The 22,047-nt window shown below is 39.9% G+C and overlaps 1 protein-coding gene across 2 annotated transcripts; it reads left to right on the top strand.

The window, feature by feature from the left end:
* Positions 1-7,814: 7,814 nt before the first annotated feature.
* GPR12 (G protein-coupled receptor 12) lies at positions 7,815-15,566 on the top strand. Of its 2 annotated transcripts, none has more exons than XM_080376238.1 (2): positions 7,815-8,457; positions 9,082-15,566. In XM_080376238.1, exon 2 carries the CDS (start codon positions 9,094-9,096, stop codon positions 10,096-10,098), a length of 1,005 nt encoding a protein of 334 aa, XP_080232364.1. In that variant the 5' UTR covers positions 7,815-8,457; positions 9,082-9,093; the 3' UTR covers positions 10,099-15,566. The 2 variants fall into 2 exon arrangements, with proteins under 2 accessions (XP_080232364.1, XP_080232363.1); XM_080376237.1 differs by having other exon boundaries at positions 9,079-15,566.
* Positions 15,567-22,047: the final 6,481 nt, after the last annotated feature.

Below are 22,047 nucleotides of genomic sequence, written 5' to 3'. Positions count from 1 at the left end.
AGACTGTTGAGAACAAAGACAACTGCACAGCAGAAACACCAGTTATGAATAGGCAAACAAGACAAAAGAAAATTTCATACATAGTATTTTTAAAGGGAAATTAAGTTAGGGATTCAAACAGGAGGGAGTTGTGGTCAAAGCATCAATGAAAAGTACATTAGTAACATTATTCTACTACCATTTGTTTGACAGAAGGGTGGAAGTGATGAACATAAGATCAGTCAGTAGGAAACAGCTTCTCCTTGTTACTGCACCTTTGCCTTTGAAATAGAGTTCTGGAATTAATCAAAAAGTTAAAAGCCCACATGATGGCATTTGATTATTTGTCACTGGGATCATGCTCTGCTGTCTAACGTCCAGCACCATCAATAATAGTTCTGTCTAATTTGGTCTGTACTAGCCAAATGTGAAGATGCTGCCTAGACAGTTAGGTAGTAAAAGCAGTCAGAGGAACAGGAGGATTCTGAAGAGGCTATTTCATTAGGTGCCACATTAATTTTGTGAAAAATACAGAAAAGTCTAATTAAAAATTGATGCTTTATAGAAAATAAGAACACTTTTGGAAGCATGATACACCAAAGTTAAACGTAACAAGTATATTCAGCTACTTAAGTGGCAGGTAGGGAAAAAAATGCACTCACAGCACAAAGATCAAGTAAAACTCAGAAACTTTTGAGATTAATAGCATTTAGGACCTAAAGGTATCTTTGGATCAACAAGTCTGAACTCTGTAAGACTTCATCTAGCAATTCTTATTGTTATTCAAGTCGAATAAATCAATCAACAGCATTAACAAGTCATTAGAAAGGGGATAATGAGGTGGTGACATAGAAGTTTTATGGGAGACATCCGCCAAGTGCCAAAAGGAACACTGGAAACTATGTGTAGTCAATAGGTAGCAGAGGTGAGCTCCAGAAGCTCATCAGAGGTGACAAACTTTTCTCAGTTCTAAATGTAGCATTTCCTGAAGTAGTTTGGAAGAGAAAATAAGTCTCTCATATTTGAACTTTGAGAGGCCAGAGTCAGTGGAGGGTTGTTAAGAAAGGATTAAATCGTTCTGAGCACTGCTCTAGGAAAGTGACCTCTGCAAGCAGCATTCTGGATGGATACCAGCTGGAGAAGGCTGCATTTGTTGAGCTTGGATAGGATCATGCTTCAGTGATGAGAGACTAAGCAAGATCCATCACCATGCAGGAGGTCAAGAAAAGTAATATCGTAATCTAAAGGCCAGATTGAGTCTGAATGCAAGGAGACAAAGAGGTCTGAATTAGTTGGAGAATAATCTCAGAAAAATAGGTGGGATGGTGATCAGTGACCAAGACAGGAAGTAACTGGGAAAGTCAAGTAAGGAGTGGAGACTGGATGTGTCAGTCTAGGGCAGTTTTATATCATTACTAAATGAGCTTCTTTTTAATAAAGTGGGCTGAAAAGTTTCTGCTCCTGTGCAGAATTCTTTCCTTCACACATACAGTCCCTAACGGATACATACACACACACACACACACACATTCCTTCTTTTCAAAATGAGTAGGTGAAATAAAGCAGATTTTAAGTTGTCTTTGTTGTGATGCCTTGACAGAAAACTTAAAAGCAGTTCTTCTATTGTTACTCTATTAATATGTTCATATATGGTATCCATTGCTGGTATGACAGTAAAATTATTAAGATTTGAGAGGTCTGGCTAAGTTTATTCTAACTAAAAGATCATTCCTTTCAAGTAAAAGCTAATAGTGATTGTTTCCAACTCCTCACTTCCCCACATTATTAACTATGATTGTAGTTAATAAAGCTTGTCTGACCTGTCCTAAATTGTACTTGCATTATTACACACTTGGAGTCCTCAGTCTCTGACACTGTTATTAGCAAATAAGCAATACAGAAAGGTGCTGTCGTTCAGAGTGTAACTGCAAACTTTTTATTTCTAGTGGATTTGTCCCAGAAAAAAATCTTTCATATGATTACATGGATTAAAGTGGAGCATCACTTTTATACATATGATAATTCTGCAAAAGACATGTTGGATCCGTGAAGAACTTCTGAGTTATTTTCCTCTTTGACACAAAAAAAGCTAGTCAAAATCTTCCATCCGATGGAACTGCAAACTTTTTATTTCTAGTGGATTTGTCCCAGAAAAAAATCTTTCATATGATTACATGGATTAAAGTGGAGCATCACTTTTATACATATGATAATTCTGCAAAAGACATGTTGGATCCGTGAAGAACTTCTGAGTTATTTTCCTCTTTGACACAAAAAAAGCTAGTCAAACTCTTCCATCCGATGGATTATTCCACCAACCAAGCTGATAGTTAAACCCCTTTTACAGAGCATCACATGTAATACAAAGCAGCCATCAGACAATAAAGCCAGTATTTCTGCATGAGGAGTGGATCTTGTTGGATAGCCCCACCTATCCAACCTCCTCACACAGCTGACATTTCCCATGTCATGCACTGCAATACATTTCACTTGGATAACTTTTTTAATTACATTTTTGAGTTTACAACAGTTTCAGGGGTACCATGCTCAGGTCATAAATGCGTGTCGGTCCCATTTCTTTCTTTTGCAGCCTGATCATCATAGGGGTTACATAGTTTCTTAAGACACCATGACAACATTGCCTGCAACAGTTGCCAGTTCCTACATTCAAATGTAATAACATATCTTTAAGCATTGTTACCACAATTTCCACCAAGGTGCAAGTGTGAGCATCTAAACCATCATTTATATGTCACAGCAATATAGTCACTTGGCCTTCTGTCAGAGAGGTTGGTTGTCTCATCTATTATAACTGAACACACTTTTCAGAAATGTTCTCAGAAATATTCCTCATGCTTTTAAAAGCCATGATGCCCATTATGTCATTTAAAATAACTAGAATTATCAACATCCCTTGAATCATTTTCAACTGTGGGATATTACTTTGCCGGCAAACAGAGCAACCAAATATAGCTGCAAGCCAGCCTTTCCACTTAAGCATGGTCAGGATAATGGTTTGTAGTACAAACGTTTCCCAGGATAACATACACCTTTTAGCGTTTCTTCATTACGCTTGTCTTGTCTGTTCTAAGAACTCTGAGAAGTGAGCACACTGCCAGTGTCCTCTGTGGTCTTTTGAAGAACTTCAAGTACTTTGTGGTGGCCTAAAGCAGCTCAGTGCCTCTCACATTCATCTCATGCTTTACTTCTAGTTAATAAATTAAGACTGTTACGAAAGCACTTTTTGTAGATGTAATCAAAAAATATCCAAAAGCTGCACAAAAGCAGAAACAAAGTGCACTGTCCTTGGTTCCAGAATAATCCAGCCATGATAATTCATCCAAAAAAAAAAAAAAAAAAAAAAGAGAGAAAAAAGTTACTTAAAAACATATGCAGAAGAAGTAAAAAAAAAAATCAGTACGCTGTGTGAAAGGAAGCAGGAAAGAGACAGAGTAGCTACCAAGAAAGCATGAGATTTATATGCAGGGAAACATCTCCCCAGTACAATTTTGACAACCTTGGATATGGATCTATTTATCAAACAGGAAAGAAAGGAGCTCACTAGCATAGGACAACTCCTCAGAGCAGCCTTGGCTACTGAGAGAATTTGGCACCCAAGGGAAAAAGATTTGTTTTCAAACATCTAAGATCATCACTGTATCATGTTATTTTACCTGAAGGATTTTATTCTGGCTTGTATTTGATAAGGGCATCTTCTAAAATGGTATTAAGAAGAAATGGAATCATTACTTGCCCTGGATGTGTTGTTCCAGTGCTTAACTATCTTGCTATTAAATGTTTGAGCTTAATTTTGAATCTGAACTTCTCTAACTCCATCTTCCAGATGGTACACCTATTTCTGTTAGATTCAAGAGCCATGCAAAACCCTGGTGAAAGTGTTCTGTAATCCAGTCATCTTTTGATGTTCTTTTAGACTAGCTGAACAGAGTAACTTCTAGAAATCCTCCACTCTGAGACATTTGACATTTTATCACGTGTTCAGCGTAATTTCTGTGACTCTTTCCTGCATTGTCTCTTATTTTTTGGTACCTTTTAAAACCATGCTGGCCTGAACTGTATCCAGCTTTCAAATATTGATCTCATCAGACTCCTGTGCACAAGTAATACTACTTCCCTGTTTCTGTTCATGATTCACCTTATATCACAGCAACCTTCTTGGTTACAGCTCTGCACAGGGAACTCATATACAACCAACTGCTTCCTGTGCACAGTCAATGCTTTCCAGTACTCAGTCTCCCATGATGTAGGTATGACTACATCATCTCTTCTTAGAAATACAGTTATACGTTTAGCTGCATGTATTAAAAAATAAGTTGTCCGAACAAGCTGTGTGACCACAAGGCTCCCTTCTCAGTGCCTTGCCTTCCTCTTCATTTACCATTACATCCATCTTTGTAACATGTCGATGCTTTGCCAGAGTCCTGTGGGTTATTGAATAACTGAAAGTCTGGCACAGGCTCTGTTGGAAGCTAATGTTTTAAAAGGTTGTAGCAAAACAGGTATTAATCCCCCTCACAAGTATTTCGATGAAAATCAGCATTTGTGTTATAACAACATATAAGTACCTTTCCAAAAACTGTTGCCTCTGTGGAGGAACAAAATATATCTTCTGATTGTAATAACATCATGTCTGTGTAACGACTTATATTCTATTAAATTGATACAGATTGGCAAGTATTCTTTTATTCACAATTGTCTTCCTTTATTTCAGAAATGGACAAAGCACTGATTTCGGGTAACGGAATAAACTCAGATCACTCTCTCTCTAAGCCTTACTTCAGTTACTCTCCTAATTGTTTTCAGCTCGCCTAGCATTTCAGAAAAAAATGAGTGCAGACTTCAACACTTCGTTCACCAATGGGAGAAAAAAAGCTTAAAAAAAATGGCAAAGAGGAAGGAATTAAAAAGAAGTGACAAACACATTTACAGAACCTCAAGTCACTTCTCACTTTGCAGGAGAGAATCCTTGATTAAAGGCAGGTGCAAGCTAGGCAGATGCATTCATAGAAAAGATGGATGCACATTTGATAGTGAAATTTACCCTATTTTTATTGCTAAGTAAAATATTTAATGCTCAGCAATAGATAAATTATAGAGAAAATTTCAGGAACAAGGTAACTGGGCTCTAAGTACTTTAGCACTGTGTATAACTCTCTCAGTGTAACAGAAAAAATACTGTAATTATTCTTTATGCATTTTCATATAGAATTCAATCTATATGTTACTTTGCTGCTTTACTGGATATTTGTTTCCCAACAGATTTTATGCTTAATAATTTCATCTTTCAAAGTTTTTAATATTTTTCTGAAATTTAAAATTCATATTTAATACTACTATGGATATTTAAAGAATAGTTTAAACAAAAAGCCATTTTCAAAATGCATACAGGCTGCTGCCATATTTTGTGTTCTTCACACTTCCTTTATACAGCTAATCATTGCTACCTGCAAGACTTGTTACTAGAATACAAACTTTCTTAATATTTTTATTTAAGTTGCTATGAGACTACGTATGGACAAAAATCCAAAGGAAGAATAACTCTGAGTGAGAGTTTAGTGAGGACTGTCACTTGACTAGGTGCCACTTCAGGGTGGTTTTGGTTACATGGATTAAAGCCTAGGAGCCTATAAAAAGGGATTGAGAAGAGAGGGTGCTCAGGAAGGAGTAAGGGAGCCATGGGCCCTGCTGGATTTTCTGAAGGAAGGCCTTCTAGCTGGTAAGGCCCCAGGTGAAAAATACATTAATGTGTTACTTAAGGATCATTTTTTCCTCTTTGAATTGGCTGTTTGGTTTATGTGGACAGCTCTATACTTACTCACTAGGTAAATCAGGATGTGTCCCAAAGCCTTGATGCTCCTACTGTTCAGAACAGGAAGTCACTGGGCCAGGTGATGTTTTGCACCCCTCAGCTGTATGAACAAGCTTTCCGTTCTTGGCACACGGGATCCTGGAAGCAGACTTGCCACTCAGGACATGGCTGGGGCACAGCCCCAGAGGAGCAGTCCCCACGTATTGCTAGTCACAGCTACCTGAAGGGAAGAAGTGCACATGCCTGAAGTCATCCAGACCTCCTGGACACTGCAGGCCACAGACTGCCTGAAGAATGAGTAACTTTCAAACTATGCCCTGAGATAGATAACAGCACTAGACTTCACAGCCGATGCCTCAGCATATGCCAATATTATGAAAAGTCATATTGTGTTACCTGCGATAGGCCAGAGTATCTTTGTGCATCACCATGACAGTCACAGCATCAGACAGGGATCCTAGCTCGGGTCCAAAGCCAGCACAGCCAGACCTCTGCTTCCTGTTCCAGCACCAGGCTGTTCTGTGCCAGCTTGAGGGCCAGCAAACATCTGTATCAATCAGCATGCTCACAAGAGAGAGACAGAAATCAGTAGCAAGACAGCGGTGCAAGAGCTCTTTAACTACAACCCATCACTGATTTTTGCATCTGTTAATCTTCACAGTGCCTAAAAGGAGATCTTCCTCTAAATTACAATCGTTCTGTATTGCTACAGGCTGAAATCCATGCCAATGCCATCTGCCCTAATGATGACAGTCCACTATCTCACTAAAAAGCGACAAACTGGCAATACAGGATACAAACATTAGCTTGTTTATAATGTGTTGTAATTGGAATGGAAATCATTCACAAATTAACTAAGTGAATAAACACAGCTCTCCAAAGTCCTAAATTGAAATATTTAATTGAAATGCTGGTTTTTCCTATTTGTGAAACAAATACTAAAACAGGATGAAGAAAAGCTGTTGTATTTTTTAAAGCAACTGTTCTAAATGTAAGAGTGAGAGATGCTGAAACACACCAAACATAGTCTAGATCACATGGAAGTATTTGTTACACTGTCACATAAGAAATCAGTAGATAAATCAGGAAGGCAGTGACCAACAGCAAGGTGATAACCATTTTTAATCCTTGTTATAAAGCAGGAGGTTCACCAGAGATATGAATGAATTATCCTGAAGCATCCAGCAAAGTTTCACAAGGCTTAGCACAATGGCTGAGCTAGACCTCAACGAAGGATGGCACCACACAGGCTTGTTGAGAGCATTACTCCACAATGGAGAAGGAAATCTTCCCTGTAGATTCCAGACATCTGCCAGGGTCAGATTTTCCACAGTGCTTTAGGTATATAGCAGTGTAAATGACGCCAAAGCAAGTTTTCTTAAAATTGCCCAGGCTCTTCTAAAGACCAGCTCATCCCACTATTCTGACATGTCCTGGAGGACACATTTCTCTCCACTGACAGTATAGGGGACCTTGGGGAACCATCTTCTGCATACAAACACCTACGTCTGGTGTCTAATGCTGTTTGGTGTAATTCGTCTGACCCAACGACTTCTATACAAGTTCAGTTTCTAACTCACTAGAAGTCCCACTGGCCTGCCTGCACTATCCAATATGTAAGAGCTTTGCAAGTCTGGCCACATGTCCCTAATGTCACCCTCTGAAGATGGCAGGCATCCCCATGCCCAGGCTTCTCCAGCAGGCTCTCTGCACGCTGTCAGATGCTACCTGCTCTAGATCTGATACTGTGCATTGTTCCCTTAAACATTTTATACTATATTTTCATTTTCATATGGTTATTATGAATTATAACCACAGAATCACAGAATGGTTGAGGCTTTAAAGCGCCTCTGGAGATGGTCTGGTCCAGCCCTGCTGTTCGAAGTATGGTTAGAGTAGGTCACTCAGGACTGCGTGTTTTGAGTATCTCCAGCGATGGACACCCCACAACATCTCTGAGAACTCACCGCTCGATCTCATAGTACTGGTAATTTTTACTCAAATCATTTTTAGGAGCCCCTGCTGCAAGCGAAAGGCCAGCTGATGACTGGAAGACCAGCAAGGGGCTTGGTGGGCACAGCATCGCTTTATTTCATGGCTTTTACTCTGCGACCACCCCCTCACCAAGGTGCACAGCTGCTGTCAACATTCAGCTGCCACAAATTAGAAATAAGAGTCAGGAACGCAGGGCTGAAGGGAGGGCTTTAACTTACACTCGTACCAACACCCTCGTCGCCCAAACCCTCCCCAAACCCCCATCACCCCCTTCAGCACCTCAAACCCACGGGCGGCCGGTCCCTTCCCCCGCCCACCCCGCGGGGAGAGGCCCGGGTGGGCTGAGGGGAACGATCGCCTCAGGGCGGCCGCGGCGGTACCTCAGGGGCGCTCGCGCGCGGGGGAGGGACTTGCGCAGGCGCGCGCGCACGAGGCGAACTCCCCCCCCCCCCTGCATCCCCCCCCCCCCACACACACACACACCCTGCGCGCGCGCGCAGGGGGCGCGCACCTGCGCTGCGCCCTACGGCCCCGCGCCGCGCCGTGAGGGCGGCCGGTCCCGCTGCCGCCTTGAAGGGACCGCGGCGGCCCCTCTGTTCCTTCTCCTCCTCCTCCTCCTCCTTCCTTCCTCCGACCCGCCGGGGAAAACCCAGGTGACAGTCGCCGGGGGTGCGTGGGGCGTGTGGCGGCGGCGGCGGTGGGGACGTGTGGGGGTGTGCGCGTCGAGTTTGTAAATTCGCAGAGAATATTCCCCAACCCCAACCCCCCCCCTCCCTCAGCCCCAGCCCGGGCGGGGTTTCCTCACAGGGGGTCGGTGAAGGATGTCCCCCTCCGCCCCCCCTGCCTTGGCCGCTCCCGCCATGACCAGAAATAACCCCAATTTGAAATCGCGGTTGCTGAATAAGGGGGTTTCCACCGCCCTGCAGCCGGCCCCCACCCCAAATGGCAGCGCTTGGCGGGGGGTGGCGGGGGGGGTGGCTGTGCTGTGGGCTTCCCCCCGTGCCTTCTTCCCTATGCAGGTGAGGGGAATTACCGTTAAGATCACCCAGCCTCCATGTGCCGGCCCCTTGACAGATAATCTCGGGCAGTTTTAAATATGTTTTTCCCCTCTGTTATTTTTTTTTTCTTCTTTTTTTTTCCCCTATTGTCACATTTATGTAACAAGTGCCTGTCTGCACGTTAGATTGGAGTTGCCGTCTAGGGCGTTGCATGCTCTGGGGGTGCTGCATCCAGTGCTGTGTCTGAACATTAAAAAAAATGTCTTTCCGTTGAAGAAGACAGGGGTTAAAATGAATGAAGATCTGAAGGTTAATTTGAGCTGGCTGCCTCAGGATCATGTAGAAGCCAGCTCTACAGAGAATGCCTCAGCCACAGGCTCCTCCCTGGTTCCTGTCGTAGACCCAGAGCCAGAGCTTTTGGTAAACCCCTGGGACATTGTCTTGTGTACTTCAGGGACCCTTATCTCCTGTGAAAATGCCATTGTGGTTCTTATTATTTTCCATAATCCCAGTCTTCGTGCCCCCATGTTCCTCCTGATAGGCAGCCTGGCGCTGGCAGATCTCTTAGCGGGCATTGGATTGATCATCAATTTCGTTTTTGCATACCTTCTGCAATCAGAAGCTACGAAACTGGTTACGATTGGACTGATTGTTGCCTCTTTTTCAGCATCTGTTGGCAGCTTGCTGGCTATTACTGTTGATCGTTACCTCTCCTTGTATTATGCTTTGACTTACAATTCAGAGAGGACTGTCACTTTTACCTATGCCATGCTTATATTGCTCTGGGGAGCATCTATCTGTATTGGACTGCTGCCTGTAATGGGCTGGAACTGCCTCAGAGATGAATCCACCTGCAGTGTTATCAGACCACTCACTAAAAATAATGCAGCTGTCCTTTCGGTCTCTTTCTTGCTTATGTTTGCCCTCATGCTGCAGCTCTACATTCAGATCTGTAAAATCGTGATGCGCCATGCCCATCAGATTGCCTTGCAACACCATTTCCTGGCCACTTCCCACTATGTGACCACCCGAAAAGGCGTGTCTACTTTGGCCATTATTTTGGGGACTTTTGCTGCTTGTTGGATGCCTTTTACGCTCTATTCTTTAATAGCAGATTACACCTATCCTTCTATATACACCTATGCCACGCTCCTGCCAGCTACCTACAATTCCATCATCAATCCTGTAATATATGCTTTTAGAAACCAGGAGATACAGAAAGCACTTTGGCTCATCTGTTGTGGCTGTATTCCTTCTAACCTGTCTCAGAGAGCAAGATCACCCAGTGATGTCTGATTGGCAGCTAGGAGGACGCTCCTTAACATGTTACTTTCCAGACATTCTTGCGATGCTGTCTTTGGTTTAGATGCATTCATTAAATGGTGTGTGATGGGTTCATATAAAAACCACAGGATGCACTGACCTTTTTATAAACACAAAACCCCAGTGACAAAAATGAATCAAGCGGTTTAAGGGAGATTTCCAAAATCAAAATAATCAGTGTTCTTACAGATTTATGGTGTTGCTCAGGGCCTTTTGTTACATTACCCAGACTTTGCCATGTTTGCCATGATTTTACATTAAGTTTTCAAATTAAAATCAAATGGAAACAGCATACCTCCTTTGAAATTGTTTATGTGATTTTGAGTTTAGTCATACTGCATGTTACAGTCTGTTGTCAGGATATTTTTTCCCTCTTTAATTCTTTTTAAAACCAGAAAAGAAAAAAAAAGAAGAAAAAAGAAAAGAAAACCCAAGTCCTGTTACCCCATTTGTATATCATCAGAATACTCTTCAAAATAATGGCCAATTGTACTGATTTATATGGTATTTATTGTAATAATCTCAGTGCACCAAATTTGCTCTAAGTGAGGAAGTACTTGTATAGCGTTTTATTTCACATCTCGGTATGAATTAGCTTGATAATTGTTTTAAAGGGTTACCTGTTCTCTCCTGAGTTCTGGCTGGATGTTAAAATAGAAGATAAGCTTTGCCTTCCTTTTGAAAAGTCAGCCATATGTTTTCACTTAGATATGGGACATCAGAGCTCATTATACTATTAATTTTAAAAGGAATTCAGGGGGGATCTTCGAAACTGATGAAACAATGTGGCCTCTTTTGGCTATGCATTTGTAATAGATACAACACTAACTTTCTCAGCCAAGTTTATCTTTTCAGAAGTGCACAAGAAAATATCTAATAAAGTAACATACAAATTGCTTGCAAAATGTTTTTAGCATCTATGTGAAATGGTTTCCCTTAAGTTTGTTACCAAGTCAAAACTATTACCACTTGCTTTCAGCGTTCTGTGATATAATTTAAAATACTGACATTTATAAAATCTCAGAGCATATCTGGTTCATAATTTTATGCAACCAGGGCTGCAACATGAAACAATATTTTCTTTTCTGTCAGTTTCATCCATTACAGATTGTGATTCTTCACACTGTACACATGTCAGTTCATTATAGGGTGATAGTTCTGGTCTGAAAAGCAGAGCTTCCTCTCATGAATGGTTAAATTTCAAACTGCTTCTAACCTTTGCTGAAGCCACATTAGAATGCACTAGAAATAAAACATTGTTTTTTAATTTGAAGGCTTGATTGTCAGAGAGAAAATCTTCCTGGCAGATGTTGTCATGAAACTTAAGGTGTACCCCAATGTCAGTGCATGGGAGTTTATAGTACCACTTCCATTAGTGTTGATGGGAGCTCAATGTGTTAATGCCCTGGCGTCAGTAGGAGGTTATGTTCTCTTGAATGTCAAAGTCAGCATACTGTATTGTTGCTTCAGTATCTTCCATTACAGTTTAAAAACCCCCAACAAACTCAAGTGTAAAACTAGCAATATTTACAGTTCAATGAAAAAAATATGCCTGTATAGTATAGATAGTAGAGACAACTGTGTTGCTGGTCTGAATTTTTCCAAATGGAATCTGTCCTTTTCACATGGACATTTGGATGACTGTAGCTTTTTGTGGCAAAGTTTCTGTGACATTAAGAATCGTATGCTATACACAAAGCTGGATCTCAAATGTGAATGAGTTGTATGTAAACAAGGCTCTGTAGAAAATTTTATGAGCAATAATTGATTTTAGTTGCAATGCTGGGCTAAAATTCCATTATTGGTTCAACCTTCATGATATTTGGCTCATGCTTTGTAATCTGATTAGTTTAATAATTGCATGGCATGGTCCAGTAGAGCTGTGAACTTGCAGCTCCCTTGGCTTCACTGCAATTTACAGATGCTCAGCACAGTTAGACTGTGACCCCTGCTCAGTATAGGATATTGGTGTTCTTTATCTACTTCTGAATGCTAACAAAACTCTAGTCATTGCATTTTATTATGAATTATTGTATAAGAAATAATCACTTCATAAATATCCATGCTATATGTATATGTGCAATTTTGCAAGTATGCAAAGCATTGAGAAGAAATGCCAGTAAAAGTCATCAGCTGAATAATGTAGAGAGGCTGAATACTGTAGAATGGCACTTTTAAGAGCAAAAGATAAGTTAGTCATGCAGAGTTTACACCACACCTACCCCCTTTTCTCCCCCATTTATTCTTCTGTATCGAATTGCTAAAAGGTGTGATGAAGACAAGCAGCTACAACTGTGTCCAAAATTGAGTCCAGAGGGCAACTCCTGTTTTGCTTAAGCAGTCCTGTTCTCAACCTCTTGGATAACCTCACAGGCACTAGTGTCTTTCTCTCCACAACACCTGGGTGGGCAGGAAGCCAGAGAAAAAATTATATAGGGGGAGATAGTGTCATCCCCTCTGCTCATGCTGGTTTACCTATCGTCCTTGTCATCTTCCTTGCTCTACAGGCTGCTCAAATCCACAGAGGCTCTCCAGAGTGCTGGGAGAGCTGACCTTTTCCTTGTGACAGAGCAGAGAGATTTGTAATTGGAAGCTTCTCTCCTGAGGAGCAGTGTGAGTCAAACAGAGGAAAGAAGGATTAATTATAGAAGTCCCACAAAGCTAGCTCGTAGGGATGTGATTTGCCCTTGTTTCAGGAGTAATGCATGGTTACCTTTCACCACAAACAGATGACAAACGTGATTATGCCTCCCAAGCTACTGCTGTGACTTCTAGTGAGGATGTTGTCTCTTCCAAAAGTATGTTCTTAAACTGAGACTCTGCATCATAGGCCAGAAGACCCTTGTGGAGGTCAGTGACACAGGTTTGCCCACAGCTGTCAGGCAAAACTTCTAATATGGTTTGCAGTACTGGGCAGATGCTATATTACACCCCCGTGAGTTCTTGGGAGCAGGGGCAGAGCTGTGGGTACAAAGCTACCTACCTCACTTGCACAAAACAAATGCTTGACAGACAGCCACTTCTCAGACCCTGCAGAATTAAGCAATTCTCTGTTGTCACCTCAGAATTACAGTGTAGGTCCTGGTTCTGCATGATGAGGTGCCAGTATCCATCCAAGATACCTCTGAGACTGGCAGAAATCCAGCCAGCTTGCAGGATTCTGTCTTTTTGTTGTCTCATCAAACAACACCTGTGTGTAAGACTAGGGCTGTTAGATTCACAGCTCTATGTACAGTGAAGTATCTTTCATATCTCCATTGTAATGGCAAAAGAATGCGTAATTTAGTTTAAAGAATTGCAGTTAATTTTTATTTATTAACATGCTTGAACCAAAGTTAGTAACAGGTTGTATCTTGATGGGAAAAATATACTGTAGTCATCTTTTTCATATATTCATCCTCAAAGCTTGAGAGAGAATTTTAATTATTTTTTTAATTATTATTTTTTACCATTTCTCCTAACAATAAGATTTCAGCAATAAGAAGAAATATGTATTTAGCACAAGAGCAATAAAGTCCTCCATGTTGCGGGTACCATAAACTGCTGAGTAAACTTAGAGCAACAGAGAGGATGCAATATATTTTTTGGACAAAAAATAGTAACTTGCATAAGGACTTAAAGTAAGCAGAAGTCTTCCCTTGTTAAGTAGTTGCTATTGGACCGATGTGGGACACTATTTCTGGTTGGTTTGTGTTAAAATTATTGAGTTCCTGAATGGGATTACTGAGCAATAATCTTCTACCTTAGTTCTTGGATCCTGAATTCATGTTATTTGCAAGAGGGAATTAGGTACTGCAGTGGAGATTTTTATTCTTTCATTGTTTGGCATTTAGTTGTGCAGCATTCTATGGATGTATTTGTTGCGTTCCGGATTTTCAGTTGTAGCTTAATACTGAGAATACTCTTCACCAAACAAAAACTGAGAAAATCCAAATTTGTCATGCCCATCAAGATGGATATGATAAATGGTGATAACCCATTCTGAAGGCAGCTTTGCCTTTAAAAGAGCAAGATTATGGTGTCATAGAAGAAGACCCTCACCAATACCAAGGGTATTTGGAAGCAAGCTGAAAGGCCTGCTATTGCTGCTATATCTTCCTACCGTGGACACTTAGTAACCTAAGCAGCTGCATCCGTCCTCTGTGTTCAGGGGCCAGCTTTGAGGCATCTTGGAGTCACTAAAATTCCTCCATGGACAGCAGTGAACTTTGACTTAGACTAGCAGCTGTTCTGTTCCAAAAGGGTTATTTTTCTGTTGCCTCATTTTCTTAGGGATTGTTTAGCTTTTAAAAATAAGGTACTTGTGGATTCATTTCTTAAAAGTGATGAGCAACCTGCAGAGTGACTGGAAGTTGGGATTAAATAGCATCACTACAAATCAAGTCCCTGAAACATAACCACACACTCATTACTTAAAAAAATTATATATTAAAAAAGATGGTTCTTTAACATTCAGAACCATATTTGCAAAGTCTTGACCCTGACTTTTATGAAGTGAAAGTATGCATGGTCTGGTTTTTATATGTACAATAAATAAAGGAAAATAAGAATTGGATGGAGTAGTCGCTACTTAAAAAAACACCAGCTATTCTGTCACTTTATCTGAGATACCAAATGGTCCTTGAAATGCCAATCAACTCTGGCAATTTTCTAGAAATTCCTGAGTACCTACAAGTCAGTGTTAAGCTTTGTAGCTAAAGTAAGAGGGCTAGCATGGTTGCCAGTGCAAAACAATTTGGTGTAACAACTCTGCTGTGAGTGAGCGGGAATAAGAACAATATACCTGCACACTAGCTGTACACAGATCAAGTCCTAGGTGTATAGGAATAGCATTACTTTAAATTGTACTGCTGTAAGACAATACCAGATAGACTCTCACTGGATATGGATCCTATGTTGTCAGAAATCAAGAATCTTTTAAAGTGCTACTTGCTAACTATTCAGGAAAGGGTGTTGTGGTGGTGTACTTTTTGAGAGGGATCAAGAATGCAGCTAGATTTATGAATGAAGTAATTAAGGATTATGTTACCTACATGTAGATTCATCACATTTCTTTGGGAGAAGGTCTGAGAAAAATTTTAAGGTTTTACTTGGCTGCCTTTGGGAGCAGCCAATTCTAGAGCAAGAAGTTGCTCCAGTACATACATTCAATGCAGTAAATAATCTTATCAGTCTTTACATATTTACTAAAAGGAGCAAATAGCTCTTTTCAGTCAGAATTGTTGATTGATAGATCAACATCTTTTTAATAATACTGTAGGAGACACTTTGTGAAAACTGATAACTTAAGTGGAAAACTTAGAAAAACAAATTTTTCCTATGCTTAGTGTATTGCACGCTTACTGTATTGCGTGTTAGCAAAAAGCCCTGTAACTTGGCATTAGGTGGCAAGGCTACTCAAAAGCATGTGAAAATCAGTGCTTAACCAAAAAAAAAACCAACCCCAAAACAAGTGCAGATAACAGTGCATTACTATAATTGGGAAACACAATTTTAAGTAATATTTCAATTTCCTGACTTTTTTGTTCTGTTTTTTGAATGCCATTATATAAAGTGGTGGTTTAGTTTCTCAGTGCCACGTTTAGTTTGGCTTGGTGGTAGTCCAGAGATGTGCAATGGAGAAAAACTAAGATATCTCAAATTCTGCTTATAGAGAGGGGGACTAAAAGGAAGGGTCATGATTTATATGTCATGGATAAGTAGTAGTACAGAAAAGATACATTAGGTGTGTGAATCTCTCACATCTGTCAGTAAAAAAATGGTTGGATTCACAGTAAACTTGAAAGGTCTCGTTTCCGGAAATATTTTTCCAGTAAAAAAGGAAATTACTCCATAAAACTGGGTGTGCTCCTGGCTTCTTCAGATCAAGAATATGCAATTTTAATGGATCAGAAATCTGGATCAACTGCAAGAATATCTGCTTTCATATTAGGTAGATGATGAAAGATGAGAATGGAAGTCTTTATGGTTTGGTGAATCAGCCAGGTACACTCAGTGCCTGACCTTGGATGGGAATGATGCTTGAATATATGCATCCCCTGTGAGAAGGTTATTTTGAGCTGCCCATTTTGAACCTTACCCGATGTGCACAGAGCAGCTGAGAGGAGCCCTGTGGCTCCTGTTGTTCTGGGGTGTAGTGCAGCAGTCCTGTGTCCCTGAGGCTGACAGTATTGCTGTTCCTGTTGAATGGTGTCCAGAGAAAAGAGAGGAGGAAATATGCACAGAAGTGAGGTCCTGCTTCCTTGAAAATATGACCTCATATGTTTTATTCAGAGTATTACTTGTTAGCACAGTCTTACATGGTTCCACTTGAAATCAGAAGAGGTTTTTTGTGGAAAAATACTGAAAATAGAACCAACAGCAGATTATTTTACAGTAAGTCATTATGTATTTCTGTTTTTTCTGAGGACCAGCTGAGTCTGTAACTTTGCAGTAACTGTTTTTTGAAAACAATATACCTTTGCACTAAAACCCAAAAAAAGTCCATGCTGCAGTTTATTCACAAAATTATTGTAATCTTGTAAGCCAGACAAGAGGAAGCAGTTGCATATTTCACCATTACACAAATTTCTTCTAGAAGAGAAGGAAAAAAAACAAATCGGAAGGGAGGTGAGATGAAACCATATTGCAGTTAAATAGTGCATCACTGCTGTGATGCCAACTAACTCAGAGTAATTGAGAGAATAAAAGGAGATTTTCCAGTGGAGGTTCTTTGCAAATGGGTTGAGAGAGGAAGATTCATTTTAAAACAAAGGTCAGTTAAACTTGCCATCCCAAACTCCTTGAACTGGCTTTTAAGGAAATTGTCCTCACCTCCCCAAACCTTTTGTTTTGGAGTCTATGTATGCCAAGGCAATTTTTACAAACTTGCTGACATGCTAGATGTTTAACTGGACAAGACAGTGTTATGGGTTTCCTCCTCTCAGGGCTTATGTCCCAGAACTAGTGAACTGACTGATTTAACTGATATCTAAGTAAAACAGACCTTTCTAAAAAGCATTGTACTTATGGACATTCACTGCATGTTTAGGGGCTTCATTAAATTACTGGTATAGAGTAATTCAGCTGATGCCTATACAATTACAGGGTTGTGGGTTTTTTTTTCCTTTCCTTTTTTTTTTTTTTTTAATCTTTTTTTCTCCCCGGTAGTAGGATGTTTGGCACAGTCCTTTTTGTTTCAAGACAAACACTGGTTTATGGTTGGACTCTGATCTTAAAGGTCTTTTCCAACCTAAATGATTCTATGATTCCAAGAACCTGCCTCCCGTCAGTACAGTGCTACATTCTTAGGTAAAATCTTATTTACAAAGGTTTTAATAGTTTGTTATAACCCTTTCAAATCTATCAGCGGCACTTTTTCGTTGAACAACTGTGGTGAGCCTTTGCTTTACACTGGAAATTTGTGAGATGGCAGGGGGAAGCAAGTGAACTGCTACCATTTTCTTTACACTGGTGGTAGTCTTTTTCCTCAACCCTTTGATCCCAACCATATGATCTACCATAATATCTAAGCACAGGGCTAGTCTTGGTTTCTCAAGGAAAAAGCAAGTCAATACTAGCTGCACATGCTGAAAGCTGCATCCTACAAGGATTTACCTTAGAAAATGGAGGGGCCTTCCACTTTTAAGGAATAGATGCCAACAAAATAAATTTGTTTTTTAAAAAGCATAAACTAATTCTTAAAAGGAAATACCCATGTGCAGGTTTAACTTAAAGAACTGAAGTATAGTTCTATTACATGCTCAGTGGAGAAACAGTTTCTTATTTGCTATGCCATTAAGTTCATTATTATGAACTATTATACGTAAATAGCAAAATTAAATACTTAAATATAATACATGTACCTAATTGTTATGATTATTTAGTTTACTTTTTATATGTATGATATGCTAGATACCATGCTCTCTATCTTCAGCGTTGTCATGGTCAAAGTGTAACCTCTTTGCTGAGGCAGTTTCATATGATTAAAGAAAAGCATTGCCGAACTTGTATGAAGGTTGCAAACACTGAAAGATTCAGTGATAAGTAATTAATATTTCAACAAAGACAATCCAGAGGTTTTGGAAGGGAGGTGAATTCTCATGTCTTTAATTTGGACAAATCCCACTGCCAGCTTTGGGATTAAAGGAATGTGTTATATGGCCACATATGGGACAGAATACAAGCAACATATTTATCACTAGTGTGAGCCTATGTAACAGTTACATGTTCCTGCACACACTGTTCCCTATTCTCTCACTCTGTCTCTCTCTCTCTCTCAGGTGATTTTGTAACAGGACTGCACAGATCGTGAGTCTGAAGAGCTGTCCACACAGTCATATGACACAGGTGCACCTTTTGCACTGGCTGATGCTAACCTGGGGAATATTAAAATATCTAAAAAATCTTACACATTTATTTTTAAAGGGTACATGAAATACACATATGCTTCAGGGGAATTCTAGGAAAAGGGACTAGGACCTTTAAGATTTAGGGCCAAGTTATGGAGCTTTTAACGCATTGATTACTTATGGTCCCCACAGAATTTTCCTTTTACTTCAGTGTTTGCTAAGGTAAACCCCATCAAAATAATCAGGAATTCAGCTTCTACTGCTTTTGGGGAAGAGATATTTCATAATATGCAAAGGAAAGCAGCATGGCCTGGCCCTTTGAAAACTGAGATAACCACCTCCTGAAAGGGATGTACTGTTGTGTACCCATGGAGCACAGGGAGTTGTGCCCTGTCCATGGGGTTTTGTTTTGCTGCTCCTTGGTTGCCCTCTGGCAATGTACTCCCTCAATATATGAGCAACACTCCGACCACCTTGTGGTGCCTCTGCTCCAAAGGGCTCATGAGAAAATAGCACAGAGGTGAGGCTTTTCTACAGTGTTGATTGCAGGGTCAAAGCACGCTGGGTTTGGAAGGGTGCTCTGCTCTCAGCAGAGAGCTTTCTGAGGACAAGATAGAAAAAAGTGAGCCTTCTTCAATCACGTTCCAACCAAATTTCAGCTCCTTTCTTTTGTATTTCCCTTTCAATGTAAACAGAGACTCTTAGCTGAGGAGGAGAGTAACTTAGCATGCTCCAGCGTGCAGCTTTTCACATGGCAGCTGTGCCAGAGCAGAGCTGCTGAACATACAGTAGTCTGCTTCTGAACTCAGGGCTGGTCCCACAGGTTAAAATGTATAGGAGGAAAATGCGGTTTTCCAGAATGTGGAAACAGTATGTGTGATTTGTGCCAAAAGTGTGGAATGGGTATTGCAGCTGAAGAGGCAGGTATATGCAATCTAGGCAATTTACAGCAAAATACTTGGGCAGTCTCTAGGGTTACTTGCCTGTGCTCAGATACATTTTCTGTTGAGGCGGATAGCAGTCCCGTGTATGTATGGAGCAGGAGAAGAATACAGACTTTTCTGTTGGGCCTCAGATGGAGCCCATCAAAGGAAATGGGCATTCTTATTTTTGTCATTATTTCAAAAAACAGCCATATTGAACCTCTATCCATTTTGCATGTCTACATCTTTTTACTCTTTGGGGCTAAAATCTACAGTCATGTTGTCTTTTGTTTGGTCTCAGCTTTACTGTCTCACTAAAACCTACAAAAGTTGATTGTAAAAGTGTTTACCAAAAAAAAAAAAAAAAAAAAAAAAAAAAGAAAAGACATTTCATAGAATAAAATGTTATAACTGTGTCTCTGAAATAAAGCTATAAAACTTTGCATTTAACTTTAGGCCATGAAATCTGGAATACCGTGGCCTAGTAGAACCACTTGTAATTTTCTAGACTTGCTACTAGACCCTACTTTTTTTGAATTGTCAAATGCAATTTGAAATAACCGGTGGTTTACCATGGTCATCTCATGAAATTCTCAGAGAGAACTTTTCCTAGGAAACATTGTACAATTCATGTAAACTCCTGATACTACTGACTGCAGTGTGATTCCATGCTGAATTCTAAAAGCTTTAGCAAAAGCAGCTGCATGGGGGTAGTTCTTATGCTACACATCTCATGAGGAGCCAAATGGCTTTAAACCAGTGATTTAAATTCTGCATGTTGTGCTTTTCATATGAGAACCAATTACTGGTTTAGTACATAAAAGCCTGTGGTTATTTCTTATACTAATTTAGGATGGTTATTTTTTTTCATTTAACTGTGGCTGAAGTTTGAACCATAGCTTGCCAGTATATGAAGTAATTTTAAAAGGAAGTGAAACATCTTTGCCTCAGTTTCCCTTAAGCTTTGGATTGCAACTACAGAGTTTCTTGTTGTATACAAGATAGTCATTTAATGCACTTTATTTAAAAAAAGGCACAAATTATTTTGTTTATAAAATGTTACAATTGCACTAAGCTGTTAGAATCGGTTACTAAATATAAACTGTACAGTTTTGTAGTCAACATTGTAAGTGTTTAGTCATAAATGAATGAAACAATTACATGTTTCAGTTAAATGTTAATTTTCTATGTGGTATATGTAACCATAAATAAATTTTCCTTTCTAAAAAAGAATGGTTGTCTGCTTCATTTCATTGAATTTCATATTCTATTTCAAATGATAAAACAATATTCTTTCTATAAATATAAAATTAAATATGTTCCAGTGCAAAGAGATGGCAGATGACACTAACTAAACTTGGGGGATTAAATTCAGGTGTGCAAACTTAAGTAGATCCTCCACATCCACTAACACCGCAGAAGGAAACACCAGGCACTAGTTTTGTACAAAAAGTCTGAAAGAAGAGCTAACAGGAATTCTTGAATGAAGAGTTATAAATGAAAGCCAGGGTGCCCTTCCAAGTCTGCCTTTCTTATCCCAGTTAATTTACCTCTACTGTAATCCTCTTCTAACACACGGCAATGTATTGTCATTGTATATGCTCAGTTTTGGGGAACCAAGTTGGCTATGGATATATATACAAGAGAGTCTGCACTAGGTCTTGCTAAATGGATGTAAATATTTACTATCTGAGTTAGTGATCATTAACTGGGAGAGGTAAGAGTTGAAAGGAAGTATGTTAACCTGGATTATATTTTTTTTTTAGAAGTTTGGTCCTGATCCTTCTATTAAGTAACTGCAAAATCAGATACATCATCAGAGTTCTGTTTTTCTATTTGACTGTTACAGACAGGCTAGAAGAAAATGGTGGAACATCTCAGTTTCCAAACTAATTTTCTTTTTAAAAAACTCTGTATTTTCGTTCTTATGAATTGTTTTCTTGAATACCCAGCTTATTTTCCAGGCATACAAATTAGTGGAATGAGCTACATCTCTAACTGTGAAACTGACTCTTCCATACTGTAGCCAGTGAAAATACGACTTCTGAAAGAAATTGGCCAGTGACTGACAGATAGCCAGGTGAGTAACAGAGAGTGAGGCTGATTCCTTTATACTATGCAGGACTACAGTCCTGCAGCTCAGGTGTATCCTGGAGGAGATCTTAGTAATGTTTACTTCTACCATACACAGCTGTCTTCTCCACCTCTCACATCAGATATTTAGGCACCAGCTATTTTATCTAGAAAAGAAGAAATTGGTATCGTGGTACATGGGCAGAGTCCCAGTTTGTGTCTCCGCAGTTAAACTACAGTCAAAAGGACTACAGCACAATGGTGATCGGGATGTATTTGATAAATGGTTTTTGCTTAACTAAACATGAACTGCGATTACACAGTATAGACCCTTAGGAACTATAAGCCGTCCAGTCTACTAAGCTGGAAAATGAATAAAAATTAATGGGAAAAAACAACAGAGAGGGAGGGGAAATAAATGTTTCACCTAATGGAGAAGCCAATGTTGAAGTCATGTGACCAGGACTATTTGGGGATCTCTTTGGGCTTAATTGTGGGAGCCTAAAGTAGGACGATCAGCTGCACCTGTTTTAACCATATGATGTGTGTTTAATGTGATTTTGCAGTCAGGAGGACCAGGAATGAGCCTGGAACAG

Source organism: Falco punctatus (genome assembly GCF_963210335.1).
Source record: "Falco punctatus genome assembly, chromosome: 2".
Lineage (NCBI taxonomy): Eukaryota > Metazoa > Chordata > Aves > Falconiformes > Falconidae > Falco > Falco punctatus.
The sequence above is the reverse complement of the archived record's forward strand: the minus strand, read 5'-3'. Positions and strand labels throughout refer to the sequence as shown.

What these genes read in the sequence shown, in the direction of transcription:
- GPR12 (XM_080376238.1), top strand. Translation starts at nt 9,094, where the DNA reads ATGAATGAAGATCTGAAGGTTAATTTGAGCTGGCTGCCTCAGGATCAT.